General features: G+C 42.1%; 2 protein-coding genes across 3 annotated transcripts in view; both read left to right on the top strand.

The window, feature by feature from the left end:
* Nucleotides 1-6,472, top strand: part of nexmifb (neurite extension and migration factor b) — a 52,243-nt gene extending 45,771 nt beyond the window's left edge. The window contains 1 exon segment of the mRNA XM_022208622.2: nucleotides 1-6,472. Coding sequence (XP_022064314.2) covers nucleotides 1-3,170 — 3,170 coding nt within the window. The 3' untranslated portion in view covers nucleotides 3,171-6,472.
* Nucleotides 6,473-9,394: 2,922 nt separating this feature from the next.
* On the top strand, nucleotides 9,395-16,804 carry rlim (ring finger protein, LIM domain interacting). 2 transcript variants are annotated; one of them, XM_051954598.1, is made up of 4 exons: nucleotides 9,395-9,742; nucleotides 10,889-11,112; nucleotides 12,802-12,906; nucleotides 13,012-16,804. In XM_051954598.1, the coding sequence occupies exons 2-4, from the start codon at nucleotides 10,944-10,946 to the stop codon at nucleotides 14,928-14,930; spliced, it is 2,193 nt and encodes a 730-aa protein (XP_051810558.1). In that variant the 5' UTR covers nucleotides 9,395-9,742; nucleotides 10,889-10,943; the 3' UTR covers nucleotides 14,931-16,804. The 2 variants fall into 2 exon arrangements, with proteins under 2 accessions (XP_051810558.1, XP_051810559.1); XM_051954599.1 differs by lacking the exon at nucleotides 9,395-9,742 and adding an exon at nucleotides 9,798-10,423.
* Nucleotides 16,805-18,297: the final 1,493 nt, after the last annotated feature.

An 18,297-nucleotide genomic window follows, 5' to 3' on the forward strand; every position in this document is an offset into this window, starting at 1 on the left:
TTTTTCCTAGCGTCCTCGCCAACTGTGCCAAGAAAGAGGAAGGAGCTGCAGTCTTGAGGAGGAGTACCGAGGAGCTTCAGCCCAAATCTGATGAGCTCATCCTGGAGACAGCACAGGAGGGAAAGGCTGGGGACTGTAGCGGTAGGAGCCCAATTGATGGCTCCCAAGGCTCCCCCATGTCCACTCCTAAAGTCAACTACCTAATGGACTTCAATTCCACAGAGGAGTCTGGAGAATTCAGTGACGACAGCTCCTGCACCGGCTCCTCCTCAGACACCTTGCAAGAGGGCAAGTTTAAAAAGGCTCACTCGAAGAGATTCCTCAGCCCCTCCAACCCTCTCAACTACGGCTTGCGCTCCAAGAGAAAGGTTCGATACAGTGATGATTACTTGTATGACGTTGACTCGCTTGAGAGTGAGAAGAATACTGAGAAAAAAGAGAAAGCTCCTTCGGGTCAGAAAGAAGAAGAGGATGTAGACTGGTGTCCCAAAAAACGCCGGAAATCCTGTCGTAAAGAGCCACCCGTGGTCATCAAGTACATCATCATCAACAGGTTTAAAGGAGAGAGACTCATGTCAGTGAAACTGGGCAAGCTGGACCCTGTGGATGCCACTGTGAGCTTAAATGCCGACACAGTAAGCAAATATGAGACACTGGCTCCTCTGAAGGATTTCTGGCAGGAGAAGCAAAGAGAGAGACAGGAACAGCTTAAGCTGGCTGCCAGAGATAAACAACAACGCGGTTTTCATCTAAACGGACGCCATCATCGCCCTTTTAATTCTAGTCATCCCAAAAGGAAATACAAGATTGCAAACAGGCTTAAGGTTCAGAGGATTCACACTGTGGAGCAATCAGCAACAGCACAGGGCTCCCCTCTCTCTGATCAGGGCCAGGGAGGTGTCACTAAAGAGGAGACCACCCCCACGGTAGGAGGAATAATAGCAGACCCAGGCCTCCCAGCCACATTAGACACAAACTCCATCACGCACACGGTCACAGCCAAGAGCCGCTCCCAGGAGAGGGAGGAGAGGGAGGGGAGGAGATTGGGAGGAAATAAAACAGTCAGGATAAGGAAATTCAAAAGCGAAGCCAGGCTGAGGAGCAAGAAAATGAAAGAGACAGAAGGAGAGGAGGGGAGGAGCGTGACAAATGAAACGGATGCCTGTGTCACTGCGGCACAGATTGAGGACCCTACTGCTGGGTTAGAAGAGGCAGGCATTAGCTCAACTACAGTCAAACCCCATTTCTCTGACAACACCACCACCGCTCATGCATCTGACGAGAAATTCCCCTTTGTTTCATCCACCTGCTCTCCCGACAAAGCTCCCTCCTCAGAGGAAGTGGAGACGGGTGTCCCTGTCATCCCGGGGGGCTACCTGCAGACCCTGTTAGATGCTACAGACTCCTCCGCTGGAGCAGCTATCTCTTATTTCCCCCAGCAGTCCTCTAGGCAGCAGTATTCTCTGGGGCTGTCCCTGGAGGAGAAACAGTTTTCCTCCCTGCAACTCGCTCAGAGTTGCGTCCTCTCTCCTCCTTCCGAGTCCGAGCTCCAGCAGTCTCCCCAGAACTGCCCCAGCTTCCCCCAGATGTGGCACCCACAACTCTGCGCAAGTCACAGCCAGAGCTTTGGGCCTGAGACCCCCGAGACTCCCATCTTACCCAACAACTTCCCAGCTGCCGTGCCCCTGAATGACAACCTGCCAGTGTCTAACTACAGCCAGCTGAGCCCTGAGGCTGACAGGTTGCTTTATGAGAAGAGCTACCTGAGTGAGGCTGGGCTGCAGCCCGGGGCAGATCTGCAAGTGTGTCAGTCTGCCTGTGTGGAGGGCCAGGTGCAATACCAGAGAGGGTCCCTGTGCACAGACAACGGCAGGCTCATCAGCTATGACTCAGTGGGCTCTCTGTCAGCCTCCTCCAGCAATTACAGCTCCCTCAGCCTGAAGTCTTGTGAGCGAGAGGGTGAGGAGGAGGGCCGAGACAGCTTCTTAGCTCACTGCAGTCCTAAAGTGGTGATTCAGCAGAGTGTGGATGCCCTTACCCCACTCAGGGAGTCCTCAGACCTGCTGGATATCTCCAACTTCACCCCTGACAAGTTTAGACACTCATCACTGTCAGAGCTTTCCCCTCCTGAGACCCCAAACCTGTCCCCCCAGGTGGTGGGGCGTGAGATGAAGATGGCAGGGAATGCTGGAGAATACCAGGATGTGAATGACATGAGTATGGACTGCAATAGGGAGGTAAAGTGGAACTGTGATGTTATACAGCAACAGGAGCGCTCAGCAAATGCATACACAGTGGAAGACAGTCAGTTCCCTCTGCATAACTTCAACAACCAGGATGTCTTAGGTTTAGATAAAAAGGAGCTGGGAGGTACTGAATTTGATGAACAAAGTGGTGAGATGTTGGCTGGTGCCAAAAGCATAAAGTCAAAGAGGAAAGGCAATTGCAAACAGACAGCTGCAGGACAGAGCCCAAAGAAAGTCCGGGCTCCCAGAGCTCCCAAGTCAGAAAAAGTCAAGACCCCCAAACAGAACTCACGTTCCACCAAAAAGATAAAGGCCATGTTAGAGGGTAAGGCAGCAAAGAACCAGGCAGGTGGTTGTGGTACAGGCCTGACTGACAGTAGCAGCACTGGGGACTGGCCTGGCACCGGCTGGTCGGAGAGTAACAGCCTGGTAGGGGACGACCAGAGAGAATTCGAGGAGCCCTCCAATATTCTGTCCAACATTGTCTCTGGCATGGCTGAGGTCCAAAGGTTCATGATGGCCTCCATTGAGCCACTGTGGAACCCCATGTCTGAGGCCTGCATGCCCTCCGAGGCCAATAGCCTCAACCTAAAGACCCTCAAAATCTTGGCAGGAACAGAGGCCGACCTGAAGAAGAAAGGAGCTGTGCTAACAGGGGCTGGAAGAGGCAGAAAAGCAGGGGGAAAGGGAGGAAAAAACCAGGCCAAATTCAACCCCTCTCATCCCTTATTCCCTCAACTAGCTCTGGGCTGTAACATGTTTGATAAACCCAACTTTATTAACCCTGGGCCTGCACACAAAAAGCTGTACCGCCACAAGACCAGTGCAAAGTTCCCTCGGATTGAGACACTGAAGGGGAAGCGAGCTGAGAGAGACCCAAATAAGGACATAGCACTGATGACCTCTTTTGAGAAACTGAGGTAATATTTTGTTATCAGCTGCTGTTGTGCCCCCTCTCCCCTCCTTCTCACTTTCCCCCACTACCTGCTCAGCCCTCCCTCCCAAACATACCTACACTGACGCTATGCCAGAGCTGCATGACTACTACGTTTCCCCTGACTACTCCCACTTCCTTTTAACCCCCTGAAGAGGATAATTAATATCTGCATGAAAAACTTCTTGTACTTTGCAAACTACCTATTGAGTGATTGTGTCAAGCTTGATTGAGATTTGAAACGACCATGGCTGCATTTTTCTTGCTTTTGTTGTTTCTGCTTTGTTTGTTCTTCTTATAGTCGTTTTTGTTTTTATTTTTGTCTGAAAAAAAAAGAAAGAATAAGCCTTGAAAACAGTTCTGTCGCCTTTTTGAGGAACTTTGATTTTGTATTTTCTCAGCAGAACTAGCTCCCCTGAATTATATATTTATTTCCCTTTTCCCTAAAGATGTAGCTATATACACAAATGCATTGAGTGACATCTACGCACCCTTCCTCCTCATCTGTTTTTGTATGCAGAATATGGATGTCCTGTTGTTGCTGTCCTTCATACACTGCCTGGCTCATTTCAAGAGGGAAACCTACATTAATGAGCCCTATTTAAGCCCAAGACATCTTAAAAACACAAGATGGGACCATTTTGTATTGATGACATATCAGACGTTGTCTTTTTTTCCCCTCAAAGTTGGAATGACTCCCCCCGTTTCCTTTTATCAAGCGTTTCTTTTTCTTCTGGAGTTTAGAGGAACTGGTTATCTAAATTTACATTTTTACGCCTTGCAAATTCATAAAAGCTCCACCCTCAGAGTATTTTTGTCAATGTTGTTGTACAGGGACATGCAATATTTGCAAAAAAAAGATAATTATAATCTTAAAATCAATGTGCCAAAAGTAACAATGCTGTGTAAATGACCTCTTATATATGTGTGAATATTGGCTGTTCCTCTTTTCTATCCATTGGAATATTGGCTGCTCGGGTTGGAGACTCCTTACAGAGACTTGCAACTACAGGAATTCTTTATTTGAGACTTTTCTCTCTTCTCTGATGAAAGGCACCAACAGCTGGCAGTGGTACACCACCACTCACTAAACCAAATCAGAAAGACTCTGAATTCTCCTCGTTTCCCCCACTTTGTTTGCCAAATTCAATTTACCTCAACATCGCCTGGCACTGAGAAGCAACAAAAGAGAGGCAAAGGGGAGATCAGCTCTGAAGGCTACTGTAGAGGAAGGAGATGAAAAAAGAGATGTTCAAACGAGCTTTCTCTGGACCAAGAAGAGTGTAGTGCAGATGTCTGAGGGTAAGCAAGGGAACTATTTGTCATTTGGGGCTGTGCCTCGCTGAATAGCTGTTTGTACTGGAAATTTAAGGCAGTTTTATTACTCACAGAGATTCTGATGCACGCATCAGCCGTGAATGGACATTTTTCTGCAGCTAGGTTTAATGTGAATGTGAAAGCAGTTTTCAGTACAAATGGAATCAGTAATCTTGTAAATGAAGGGAAGCATGTCTTTGCATTCACTCCATGTGGGAATTTTACTTCTATCTTACCTAATGGTAATTTAAACAGTAACATTTCTTGACATTCTCATGTAATTTGTTTCTTAATGCTGTCATACTTTATCAGTTGTCGGTCTCTGATTATTTGGTTAAATTTTCACATCATGTCTGAATTTAACTTATTTATTTACAAGGTACTTTCTTGACATGTCTTTAATTGTCATCTCAGTTTTGATGGGTTGATATTCTGGCAGAAAATGGTGTGACCAGAAATTTAAGGCGAAATAAGGGCATAAATTGAAAAAAAAAAATTAGCATTTTTACTATCTGATCCAGAGTATTCCCAGGCCATTGCTATTAATTACTTTGGGCTCATTCACTACCTCACAGCTCTGAAATATAAACATCTGTAAATCCACCTTAAAATGGACCATACAATCATGTTCAATCAGTTATAAAATCACTTGATTTTATACGCTAAAGGAAATTCAGGAGAAATGCAGAGCCAATCAAACGGTTACAAGAGTATCTTCTACAAATATGTAGTCAAACAAGGCCTATGTTTTTGCTCTCTTTTCAACAATAAAATCATTTTTTTTTTACATTGCAGTAATTAAAAGAGACTGCATGGAGGTGCGCAGACAAATTGATTGATTGATGGATTTGAAAACAGGCCTTGTCACACTGGATATGGCAATTCTGACGCACAGGTTATAGTAATTGATTGCTTGCATATGGCAAGAATCATAATCAATCTTTCTGTGTCTCTTTTTTTTCTCTCCTCTCTGCCATGATCCTTTGTTTCTTTTCTCCAGTGTATCAGGGTTAGGACCAAGACAAGCTGCTGATGGGAAGCTCCACATGGGCTGCAAGCCCATTTAGTCTGCCTTCTCTCATTTCTGCCTATTGTCAAATTGAATGTACTTCTCTGAGTTCATAGATTTTTTCTCTTTTTGTTTTCAAAATGTGCCACTGTTGAGCTGCCTCATGTTAATGGTGCTAAGAAAGCTGACAATTGTTTTCTTTTCTGTTTTGTTCAGATTTTTCTTTTTTGTTTTCCCAGATTTAACAAAAAAGAAATGCAAAATAGATTAGGTACCTAACCCTCTTTATGAATGTATATTATAATGTTATGTTTGATGTATTCACTTCATGATTCTTTGACACTGATTGGAATTACTTTTGCTCTTTTCATTAAAAGATTACCGAGCTTTATATATACTGTCTAGAGTTGTTACCAGAAGGAATCTTAATGAACTCTTGACACTACAAAATCTTGTATATTTTTTGTGTGCCAATTTGTAACATATTTTGTAAGTGTATATTTTTCTTAGAAAGTGCTGTGAAGTATTTGTGTGTGTGAGTAACCTTTTATGCGCCTCTATGGGCAGTGGAAAGGATATACAATGACAAGTTTCTGGTTTTAAAAACCAAAATATGAAAGTATCAACAGAAAACTAGAAATATTTACATTTTGTTGGGAGTTTTGTAATAAGACCATGATCTTGTTGTGAGAGTGTTGTGTTACTGTGCAAAACACAAATAAGCAAAGAAAAAAAAATGAAAACTTGGAAAAAAAAATATAATTTGTGAACAATTTGCTGTTTTATAGATTTTCATGTAAATTATTTGAGTATTATTTTGTTTTTTGTTTTGTTGTAACTGTTGCAAAGGTTTTAAATATTTGTGATCAAGCCTGTATGGTGATAATGTAATATTGGTAACTTGCTGAGTTTTGTAATAATGTTTATGGAGTAAATATACAAATTAAAATAAGATTTTGAATGCTGCTTTCTGAAGAGAGTTGGGTTGTGTTTTTTACCGCCCACCCATTGCTTTAGCCAGGAATTACATTACATTAGAGTAAAGATCAATTCTCCACACTATTAACTACCCTGCAAACAAATGCAATCCATTCAAAATAATAATTAGTAAAGGTTATGACATGCAGTTTTGTGAAGAAAAAAATAAGACAAAAATTGAGATATCAGGAGTGAAACATAAGTAGCAAATCTGTTAAGCAAATATTCTACCCATCAATGCGGTACTACAACAACAATAGTAAGTAATGGGGAATAATACAGTCTTTTCTATTCGGTGTTAGTTCATGGCACAAAATGTGTAAGTACAAAAACAACCTTAATAATTCCAATTAGTCTCTCCCTGTTTGTTATATTGGAAGATTCTGAGACGAAAGTCATTTTAATTTCTGTACAAGTCTGGCTTTGGCTCATGTTATTTTAATGTCATATCTAATTAGCACTCAGGGTCAGGCATTGCTAGAGTGACTGCTCATCCATAACTCTGAGCTGGGCTGCTGTGGTCCACACTGCAACTCATTCTGGCATGCTTAATTGGAGCTGGAGATACCGTCTCAGACCATAAACAGATCCTGTGATGTATGCCTCCAAAATTGTCAGCTGGTATTAGCATTGTTTTTGTTCTTTAGTCACCCGTAGCAGATAAGGGAGCAAGCAAATTATAAGATGGAATGTCTAATGCAATGGATCGGGTACACCTGTGGTTATTAAATGAGATCCTCGTTGTTTTGTCAGTACGTGCTCACACTGCATAGACAGCCATAGGCAGCTCTGTCATTAGGAAGAATTGTTTGTGCCTTTTGCTTTGTTATCATTGCTACAACGACTGTAGAGCAACATTTCTTGAAAGAATCAGCATCCCTAAATGTGCATGTTTTCATGTGGTGTGTACATGTTGAATAATATCACATGCCTGCAAGATGCATAATTACTCAACATATTTTGGGTTGCTTTAAAAGAAACTTCTTTACAAAGACAACTAATCTGATGTGTTAAATTCATTAAAATGGCATACTGCTCGGTAATCCCTCTTGTGCGTTAGAACAAAGCTTAAGCCATTTCAGAGGCTTTCAGCAGCTGCTCAAAAGCCCCCCCATAGTTTTAGTGATAGTCGTATATTTCCAGGTATTAGATACAATTTAGAAGTAACACGATTTGCCCAAACTTGTGCCTTTAATGTGTATGGAAATAGTATTTTACATATTCCTTTCCAAATAGCCTGCCATTAGATAATAATAACAATAGTAATAATAATAACAATAATAATAATAATAATAATAATATATGTAACACACTTTTCACTTGTCTGAGTCTCAGAGTGCTAGATGCCATGTTCTGCCAAATGGTCATCACTGGGTCTCTTCTGGCACACTGCTGTTTCACTACTGTCCTTCCTCCACCCACACAAATGTCTAGCGCTTGTTATATGCCTGTGGAGTTTTTTCCTCTATACTTCTTTTTGTTCATTTTTATCATTCTCGAGGGAAACTGATACTACATCCCTGACTTTGACTTGGTATTGTGCTGTTTGTTAATTCTGCAGACATGTTGCATGTTTTGTTGCTCTTTTCAGCTATTTGATTGTTTCCATTTGGGTGCTTTGTAAGTATATTTGAAATGAACATTTTTTGTTTAAGGTTGTTGCCTTTATGGGACAGCAGAGAGAGACAAGAAACTACAACAACAGCAATAGTGTTCCTCAGCTGTGAATAAAACCGTGGATGTTGCAGTTTTGTGCCCATATCATTAGGTCACTGCAAAAAAAAAAAAAAAACATAAAGAAGACATCACATTCATAACATGACAGATAATTTGGCAAAAATGCAGTTTTTGTTCAAAATGTTTTACAGTAATATTCAGTTACATAGCTGTTTTGTTTACTAAACTGTCTCTATTTGCTATACCCTATTGATCCTGTAGAGGATCGCAAGGAGTTGGAGTCCATCTCAGCTCACACTGGAGGAGAGGACAGGTCGCCTGTCCATCACAGCGCTAACACAAAGAGGCAGACAACCACATGCATGTTCACATTCACACGTACGGCCAATTTATAGTCACCAATTAGTCTGTCATGCATGTCTGTGAACTGTGGAAAGAACTCAAAGTACTCACAGTCACAGCGAGAACATGCAGTCTCCACACAGAAAGGCCTCAGTCAACCAGCAGGTTGAAACCGTGACAGTGCTAACCACTGAACCACCCTGAATTACTGTTATTATCTTTAATTTATTTTTATTTTTTAATAACAGCTAGATTTTAGATTTTCTCTTATATGGACTTTTGTTCAATATTTGGGAAATATGGTTCATTTACATGACACATATTGTGTTTTTTATTTATTTCAATTTTCTGTTTGTGAATTGTTTGCACTTTGATACTGTGTTGGAAGCAGTGGTGGCAGTAGATGTGGTAAAAGACTACTATGAATGAAGGATGTACACATCTTAAGATGACAGGCCAGTCTGGCTGGAAAGAAGTAACACTGAGTAATAATCAAATATGTTTGTATGACACAAAATATAGACTTTATTGTAAAATTATGTGTGTACAACCCTGGAGAATATACAACTAAATAAGATAGAAACAGTCAAACAGGGATATTGCATTGACTAATAGTAATACTGGTCAAAATGGGATAACTAAAGTAACATAATCCATTTTAGGATGCATCAAAATACATTTGAAGCCAGTGGCAACATGATGAATCTAGGTCAAATGTTTTTACTAAAAAGCCCACAATTATAATATGTAATGGCCGTTTAAGCTCACTGGTGTTGATGCATCTTTGTCCTCCAGTCTGAATTCTGCAGAAGGCATTTGCATTTACAGCCGCACCGTGACGCTACAGCTGACGAGCAGCACCCTGGTTCAAAACAAACATCCTTTTTTCACTGCTGTTCTCGGAGGATCGAGAGATCATACAACCCTGAGTCACGTCTCTCAGGCAGCCTCCCTTGTCTCACTGCGTACAGCCCACCCTTCATCATCGGCTACCAATGGCAGACTTAAATACAAACCATTTGGCCTTGTGTTATTGCAGCTTCTCTGTCTTACCTGTAGGGTTAAACTCGGGGAAAAATAACCGTGTGTAGTCAGTTTCCGGAAAATCATCGTAGCCTTCCTACAAGAAAGAAAATGGAATCCTGAAATCGGACTTAGCTAAACGGTCAATCGTTTTTCAGAGACTATTTAAAAGCAACCGGGTAGTACGACTATACTGCTGCTAACATCGCCGAACAGGTAATGTATCAGTGGTTTGGTGACAGATTGTATATTTCCTCAGATTAACTTTATTCTCATTAGCTAGCTAATTTTAGCTTTGGCTTGTCTGTGAACGTCATTGGTTGACGTCGTTTGCTTCGTTAGCTTGCGGTGATGCTAATAGTAGCTCAGTTTTACCGAAACCCTCTTATTTTTAACGACCATTAGTAACAGTATGCAAGACAAATATCCAGTTCACCTCAGACTTCCCCTAAACATATATATTTGTGGGGGGATATTTCACGTCAGGTTGATTTAACCGAGAACACGAAGTTAATGGCTAAGGGATGGCTAGCGGCAGTGTCCTGTTTGTAGTGTAAGTAGTTAGCCACTCGGCTAGTTAACTTGGAAGCTAACTAGCTTTAGCCTAACATGACTGGGGATGTTTGGTCATCTAATAAGTTTATTTTTGAGAAGACAACACGAATTTTATCACGCTCACGGCATGTCCAGTCGTCTAGCATTTCATTTACACGACTTTCAACCAGCAATGGCTCCTCCATTGTGGCTAGTAGTGTTTGAAGTTATCAGTGTTGGCAACCGTGTACGATGCTAATTGGTAGGTAGCTAACGTAAGCTAAGCTAGATGATGCCATTTTGTTTTTATCTCGACTTTGACCAACATACTGCTTCCCCGTAGGACTTAAAACGCACAAATCAGTAATGTATCCGCATCCATTATAGCCATTACACAAACACATTTCCTGACATTATCAGAAAAAGTATGTTTTACTTTACGATTAAACCAAGGGCTCATCTTGCGAGTTTGGCATTTGCAGTGGCGTTAGCATGTCAGTTTGCTTTGTAACCAGTGGACGTTGGCTGTGCTAACATTAGCTACGAGCTCGATGTTTTCCTCATATATCGATTGTGTCACGCGTTGATGCCACATTTTGATCCGAGTTTTTTCCCCTTTCTCGTGTTGTTAATGATATACTGGCTAGCAGAAACACAGTAGAAACTCTTTAAGGTGTCGATGGAGACATTTTTATGTACCTTTAGAAGTCAGTCACAGTCACTTAATCCTATCCTAAGTCGTTTTACTCGCCTTTTTTCTAATCTGATGTAAAATTAACAAGTTGAACCGAGCAATCTCTTTTTGATATACATCTGTATTTCCTTCAGCTGGATCTTGCTGAAGATTGGAGAGCATCGCTAGACCTCCCTCCCTTCTGAGTCAATGGAAGGGTCTGACAGTTTAGAGCAGAATGGCAGTGACCAGCCAGAGTCACAACGCAGACGGCAGCTGGACCGCCTGGACCGGGAGGAGGCCTTCTACCAGTTTGTCAACAATCTCAGTGATGAGGACTATCGCCTCATGAGAGACAACAATCTTTTGGGCACTCCAGGTAATGAAACTCAAATCTTACTACCCCAGTCTTTTGTTTCACAAATCTGTGACTATGGAAATCCTCATTGCCATTTTATCTGTTACCCTTTTATGTACTGTACTGATGTTGTTGCCTCTCTTACAAACTGTTTGGCTGGTAGAAAATTATAATGTATCTTTATACATACAGTGGTCCCTTGTCTATCGTGGGGGTTAGGCTCCAGAACCCCCTACAATTACATCCGCAAGGTAGCGACCTTATATTTATTTTATTATTTATATGTATTTTAAGGAGTTCTACCTTTTCTGCCATGGTTAGCATCTTCTTCTAGTGCTTGGGTTCAGTGCCAGAAGCCGGAGAAGGTGCAGAATGTTTGATCAACATCGTAGGGCCTGAAAGTAATTTTTTTTTTAAATTGTGAAAGTTTCCCAAACACAACACCACAGAGCAGCACTATGTGCAGTGATCAGATGTCGATGTGAAATGGACAAGGCGAGATGCTGAATGCATGCATGGGAGACAGAGGAGATGGAGGAGACTGATGCTATGGTCTCTGAACCAATCAGCACTCAGCGCTGTATGCTACACATTTTATTTAGATTTAATATTCTTTTAATATGTTTTAATTATTATTTTTTATATTGTTTTCAGTTTTGTAGGCATAAAAATGCTGATTTTACTGCAAAAATAATGGACAGTAAAAATGCCTATGTACTGTAAAACCTTACAAAAAATCCACGATACAGAATCAGATATAGACAATTTAAAAATGTGCACTACAATGAGACAGGGAAAAATTAACTGCAATATGGCAAGGGGCGACTGTATATGAAGATATATCAAAAGCCATATATCAATTAGTAAAAAGGTCACATTGCATTATATTGACATACACTCGTATTAAGCTAAACATTGTGTGGAAGGCATATTGAATTGCAAATCTGCTTTCTCTAGTAGAAAGAGTTGATGAATTTTATATTTTGATGATTAGATTTCCAGATATTCTGGCATTTACTCTTAGACCCAGCACAGCAAAGTAGTGCCTGAAGACAGATTAAAATGTTGCAAGCATTGAAATCGTAATGTAATTCTTATCAGTGTTTTTGTGAACCGTTGGTAAAATGTCCTCTTCCGTTTTCACACATCTTCAGCTTTCCCAGTAGAGTGAGAAGTTAAAGTAAAAGTTAGTCTTGGGTAGGCACATCTAGTTTTGGATTTGTCACCCTGCTGAAAATGCAACAGCCTGTGGACTATTGAAGACGTCCAATCCATTTCTGTCCCAGGATAGAGGGAGAGGCAATGTAAGTTTGAAGCATCCTTAAGTGGAGCATCCGACAAGGAGAGGGCATTGAATGGACGGTGGCATGCCCTGGTAAGTCCGGAGGTGTTAAGTATTGTCCTGTTGCAGCAAATGCAGTACAAAAATGAACACCAGTCCTTTTCTTAACATTTTTACACATGTACAAGTATGTAGTTGTATCTCTGCGAACTTCCCCCATTTCTGTGCATTAAATAATAAAATGTCTTTTATTGTAGGAGGTTAAGCTGTCTCTTTCTTCTAGCCATCTGCAGTCTTTCTCCCAGCTGGTCCCATTGGGGAAGACATTGCGAACTTAACACTTATCCTTCAAAAAAAGTATGCATGGGTTGCCAGAGATTTGTTTTTCTTTGTCATTAACAGAATGTTTTTTGTCATGTCTCTTTCAGGAGAGGTAACGGAGGATGAGCTGTTAAGTAGACTTCACCAAATCAAAGATGGTCCAGAACAGCAGAGCAACACCCCTAGTATTGAAAGTGCAGAAGATCCAGTTGGTAAGTTTGACATTTCTTTAATTCTATTTTTGTTTGTTTTTGACTGTGTCATTTGTTGTCAAATTTAGAAATGATTTGTCATTTATAAATTCTGGTGATTTTCAGAACAACCCGAAAGCTCTGAGGATCCTGCCAGCGGGGATAGTCTCCTGGACTGGCTGAACACAGTGAGGCGCACAGGAAATACAACCAGAACTGGTCATCGTGGGAACCAGTCATGGAGGGCTGTAAGCCAGACCAACCCAAACAGTGGAGATTTTCGCTTCAGTCTGGAAATCAGTGTGAACCGCAACCTGGCCGAACAGCAGGCAGCCGCTGAAGGGGAGCAACAGTCTCCAGACCAATCTCCAGAGCAGTCTCCATTAGACCCTCCAGAGCAATCTCCATCAGATCCTCCAGAACAGTCTCCAGAAAACCCTCCAGGGCAGTCTCCAGAAAACCCTCCAGGGCAGTCTCCAGAAAACCCTCCAGGGCAGTCTCCAGAAAACCCTCCAGGGCAGTCTCCAGAAAACCCTCCAGGGCAGTCTCCACAAGGCCCTCCAGAACAGCCTCCAGAAGACCCTCCAGAACCGTCTCCAGAGGAGTCTCCTGAGCTGTCTCTAGAACAGTCTCCAGAGATTCAGGAAGTTGTAGCAAATGTTGAACCACAGGTTCCTATGGAGACAGAAGTAGTGGAAGAACCAGTTGTAGAAGAGTTAGCTGTCGTAGTGGAACCTGAGCCTGAACTAGAAGAGGTTGTTTCTCAAGACGTCTTAGGAGAACCTCCCAGCTCACCTGCTGCCCTGCCAGTACAGCCCCCACTTTGTCCTTCTCCACGCAGAGGACAAAGGAGGGCCCGCAGCCGTAGTCCAGAACCCCGCAGGACTAGGGCACGTTTAGCCAGAAGCCGCTCCCCTCTCAACCTGGATCAGCTTGATGCTCTCCCTAATCCACGATATGCTTACAGCTCTCAAAGCCCCAGTTCTTCCACCAATGCTTCTCCTGTGCCTCAAGTAGAGGGCAGTTCTCGGACTCGACAACATGTTCTTTCCAGGCAAAGCACCACGGAAGGTGATGTTCAGGCATCTAGGGCTGGTGGAGAATCGGTTGCCGAAGCCCAAAATGCTGGATCTCAGGAAGGAGAAGCTGCTGGGGGGGAAGGAGGAGCCGCAGGGCGTCGTCCCCCTACTATTATGCTAGATCTCCAGGTGCGTCGTGTGCGCCCAGGCGAATATCGGCAAAGAGACAGCATTGCCAGTCGTACCCGCTCACGCTCCCAAAACTCAAACAACACATTTCTTTATGAGAGTGAGCGTGGTGGATTTCGTAGGACTTTCTCTCGCTCTGAACGTGCTGGTGTGAGGACCTACGTCAGCACTATTCGCATCCCTATCCGAAGAATCTCTGATGCAGGTTTGGGAGAGGCAACTTCAATGGCTCTCCAGTCGATGATTCGACAGATTATGACTGGTTTTGGTGAGCTCGGCTACCTCATGGATTCTGACTCCGATTCTTCAGATTCCAACCGTGGAGCAAACACAACTGCGGACCTGGAAGCTCTTAACAACCCAGATGCTACTACAACTGATGGTCCTGCTGCTGATGTTGACGAACAACCTGTTGCTGCTGGAGTCAGGGGAAGGACAGTTGAGACTGATATGGATGAGGGCCTTTCCACTGGTCCACCTACCTCTGGTGGCAGGGCTCGACCCAGACCCCCCATCAGCCTAGAGGAGCCCAGTTCACTGCCCTTCCTGCGGCTTGCTCACTTCTTTCTCTTAAATGATGACGATGAGGACCAGCCCCAGGGGCTGACTAAAGAACAGATTGACAACCTCTCCATGCGCAACTTTGGTGAGAGTGATGCCTTGAAGACTTGCAGTGTCTGCATAACAGAGTATGCAGAAGGGAACAAGCTACGTAAGCTTCCCTGCTCACATGAGTACCACGTCCACTGCATAGATCGTTGGCTGTCTGAAAACTCAACTTGCCCCATCTGCCGCAGGGCTGTCCTCGTGTCAGCCAACCGAGAGAGCGTAGTGTAACTCTTAACAGACTTCAGGCCTTTTCTCTCAACCTAAGTAATCTTATATCCCAAGTCCATAAGAGGCTTTGAGGAAATGTGTCTCCACTGTTGAAATGTATTTCCTTCATACCATTTGTGAGTTTGATCATAATGCAGTCACAGGTTTGATTCGGGGTGCTTTATACAGTGACATCGGGACATATTCAGTCTCCAGTTGGACATTTCTTACTGCAGTCCAAAGGTGGGCACAAACAATGCATGCGATTGATCAACCTGTAGCACCCATGCAGTGTTGCACTGCATCAAGCCATGCGCACAAGCAGGCCTATATCTCATAAAGAATCCTCTGATTATAAATGCTGCACACCTGCAGGGTAGTTCAGGCACTTCAAATCAGATCTTTTGTCTTGGCTCCTAAATGGCGCCTTATATACCATTAGTTGGTTATAGGTACTATTCCTAGTTACACCAGTTCAGAGTATTAGCTGTAAATAAGCTTGTAAAAACGATTTTGAATCATACTTTGTATCAGTGAATTGGTTTTGGATTGTAAATTATCACATGAAAATCTGGGTGATGTTAGCAGTAACCCCACATTTGGTTTTTAAAAAAGGTTGAATCAGTGTACACAGCAGAATTATTTACAGATTGTGATGTCCAAAGGATGCAGGACATAAATTGGTTTGCAAACTACAGTGTGACTTGTACTCTCTTCTTGTTCACCTGAAGGAAACAATTTGCTATTATGCAGTGGCATTTGACATTAAAATTTTCAGTGTGTGCCGAATTGTTTGAAACACATTGTTGCTCTGGCATAAAGGAGACACAATTAGGTTATTTTCCAAAGTGCAAGTTCATTTTGGAATCATTTGGTGGTGTTTTCTTGATCAATACAATGATGAGGAGGAATTATATGAGAAAGGAGGGATGTCCCACTTTAATTGATACTGAGTTGATTCAAAAATATACAAACGGGCATGTTATCAGAAATTCAAATAAAGTTGCTTTTGCTTTTTCCCTTCTCTCTCTCACACATATACACAATAGGATATTTACTTTTTAATGTACAGTAACCATTTGTCCATTCATCTTTTGTTAGCTATTTGCTGGATTCTTTGTTTTTCCACTAACTTTCTGGATTTCTTTAATTGTTGGTTGATGATTTGAGTTCTGGTATTGGCAGAGTTAAATAATCAGATTGACCTAAAAGGAAATGTAGACTTGCCTTTGTCGGTCATACCAGAATAGGTTTAAATACACTTTACTGTACAAATTACAACATAAGTCATTAATCCAAAGGTTTGACTGTTGGACATTTACAGAGTCTGAAAATTTCACACAGTTGTCCTTTTAGCTTCAACAGAACGTTGAGACGCTTCCCCACTGTGCCCTCCTTCTGCCTCATGAGCAAATGCTCCATATCGGTGTGCAATACAAGCAAAAGTGAAAGTAGGGAAATACCAACCATGATGTAAGTGTATGATACTGTTAAAAGCTGTTGTTCATGGCTAAGATCTTAAATGAAGACTTAATACCTTTTATGTGTTGAAGTTCATTTTATTTTATCTAGAAGTTCTGTAGGTTTTAATAGCACTGTTAATGAACGGGGACACTGGCTACAGGAAGAAGAGGGCATCACTATTAATGCCATCCTGTCATGTTTCTTGTTTCATTGTTTGATGTCTTAGCCACAATTATTACCTCCCTTTGTGGGACATAAAAGTTTGAATGCAAGACGTTGTTGAATACCATAAACATGTAAATGAAATTGTATGTTCCCTCTTCGGCCATGCTTTCGTTTTGGCCTTGTTCTGTGACGCGCCCAGTGCAGTATGTTAACTGGGTGTTAAATGAAACTAACCGCTGAATTAAACAAGTTGTTATGCTATGAAATGCATTGCAGTTATGCATTCTGTACACATATTGTGCTTTTTTATAATCCTATGCTGCATGCAGGTGCTTACATTTTGAATTATTTTAATTGCATACTATTCATTATTTCTTTAACTGGTTCATGTTGGGGCATTTAAAAAAATAGTGATTTATTGCATGGCTGGCCAACACTGATCTTATCAAGCTGCTAAATGAATGCTCAGCCTGGTGGTGGTGTGAAGAGCAAGTTTGTGTTTCCTTTTATTAGCACCAAAGTCAGCCATACTATTGTCCTCTTATTAGGTACACATGTACAATAGTTGAAAATAATTACAACAGAGTTATAGCCTAGCCGCGCTAGACAACCCACGGCAACGAATTTAATTCTCTGCCAGGGTGGGTCTAGTTACCCTCTGTAAGGCTCGAGGCTGGATTCTCCTAAAACTGGCTGGACCAATCACTATGAAGTGTAGAGTCAGTCGGCGGGCGTAACGAAGTGACGACAGAGGCGTGACGATTCTGACAGAAACAACCAGTGCACAATAAACAGTTATCTTTCGACTCTGCTTTGGCCACAGCCCTTAAAGATTTGAAGCTAAAATTAAACTTGAAAGATAAACAAAGGACGGCACTTAAGTGTTTCATTGAGAAGAAAGACGTATTTGGACTTATGCTGACGGGATATGGCAAATCCTTAATATACCAGTTGGCTCTGCTGGTTGGGAAGCTAATGGGACTTAGCCACAATCCGCCGGTGCTCTCGGAACTACGTCAGCCTATTCGTTGCGTTGATTGGTTGTATACCTACCCAATTGCTGGAGAGGGATTTGATAGACAACCTTTTAGCCCGCCTCCCTCCCTGTCGAGCTTCCCTAGACCCTTGTGCCGTCAGAAACATGGGTATAGCATGGCTAGGCTAACAGAGTTATACATTCTGTTGACTTTGAAATGTGCAAATCTGACAATACATTGGAACAAAACTGTAAATGCAGCATGTAAATGGTCATTTTTATGACTTGAAGAAATCTTATTTCTATTGCTATGTTTATAAAAGGGACACATATAGCCAATTGTGCACTGAAAGCTATGGAGTTGTCATCTGGTGACAAATTCTTGACGTTTAAGATAATCCATGTCCTACTCAGACGTGGCTTTAAGGCACAATATCAGACAAGAACTATAAAAGGTCCCTGAAATTTATACAAACAACAAGATGCCACAGATGACAAGAGAAAGACGAGAACTAACTGTTGAATAGCCACAACTTTGATATTTGTCGTGTAGGAAATAGTTTCAGACTGCAATAGTACGTCAGACAGTCTGCCACATGATGCTCTGGATGTCTGACAATGTGATCCAGTCCTCTAAAATATCCACCAGTTTCACAGAGGTATTCAGGAAGAGCAGGACGTTGTTCTACAAACCAGCATCAACAATCTCATTACCTCTGTGCGGTGTAGATGTTTAACTCCTTACAGTTTCTGGTTTATGACTTCATTTTTCAATCTGCCCTT

The sequence above is a fragment of the Acanthochromis polyacanthus genome, chromosome 10 (assembly GCF_021347895.1).
Source record: "Acanthochromis polyacanthus isolate Apoly-LR-REF ecotype Palm Island chromosome 10, KAUST_Apoly_ChrSc, whole genome shotgun sequence".
Lineage (NCBI taxonomy): Eukaryota > Metazoa > Chordata > Actinopteri > Pomacentridae > Acanthochromis > Acanthochromis polyacanthus.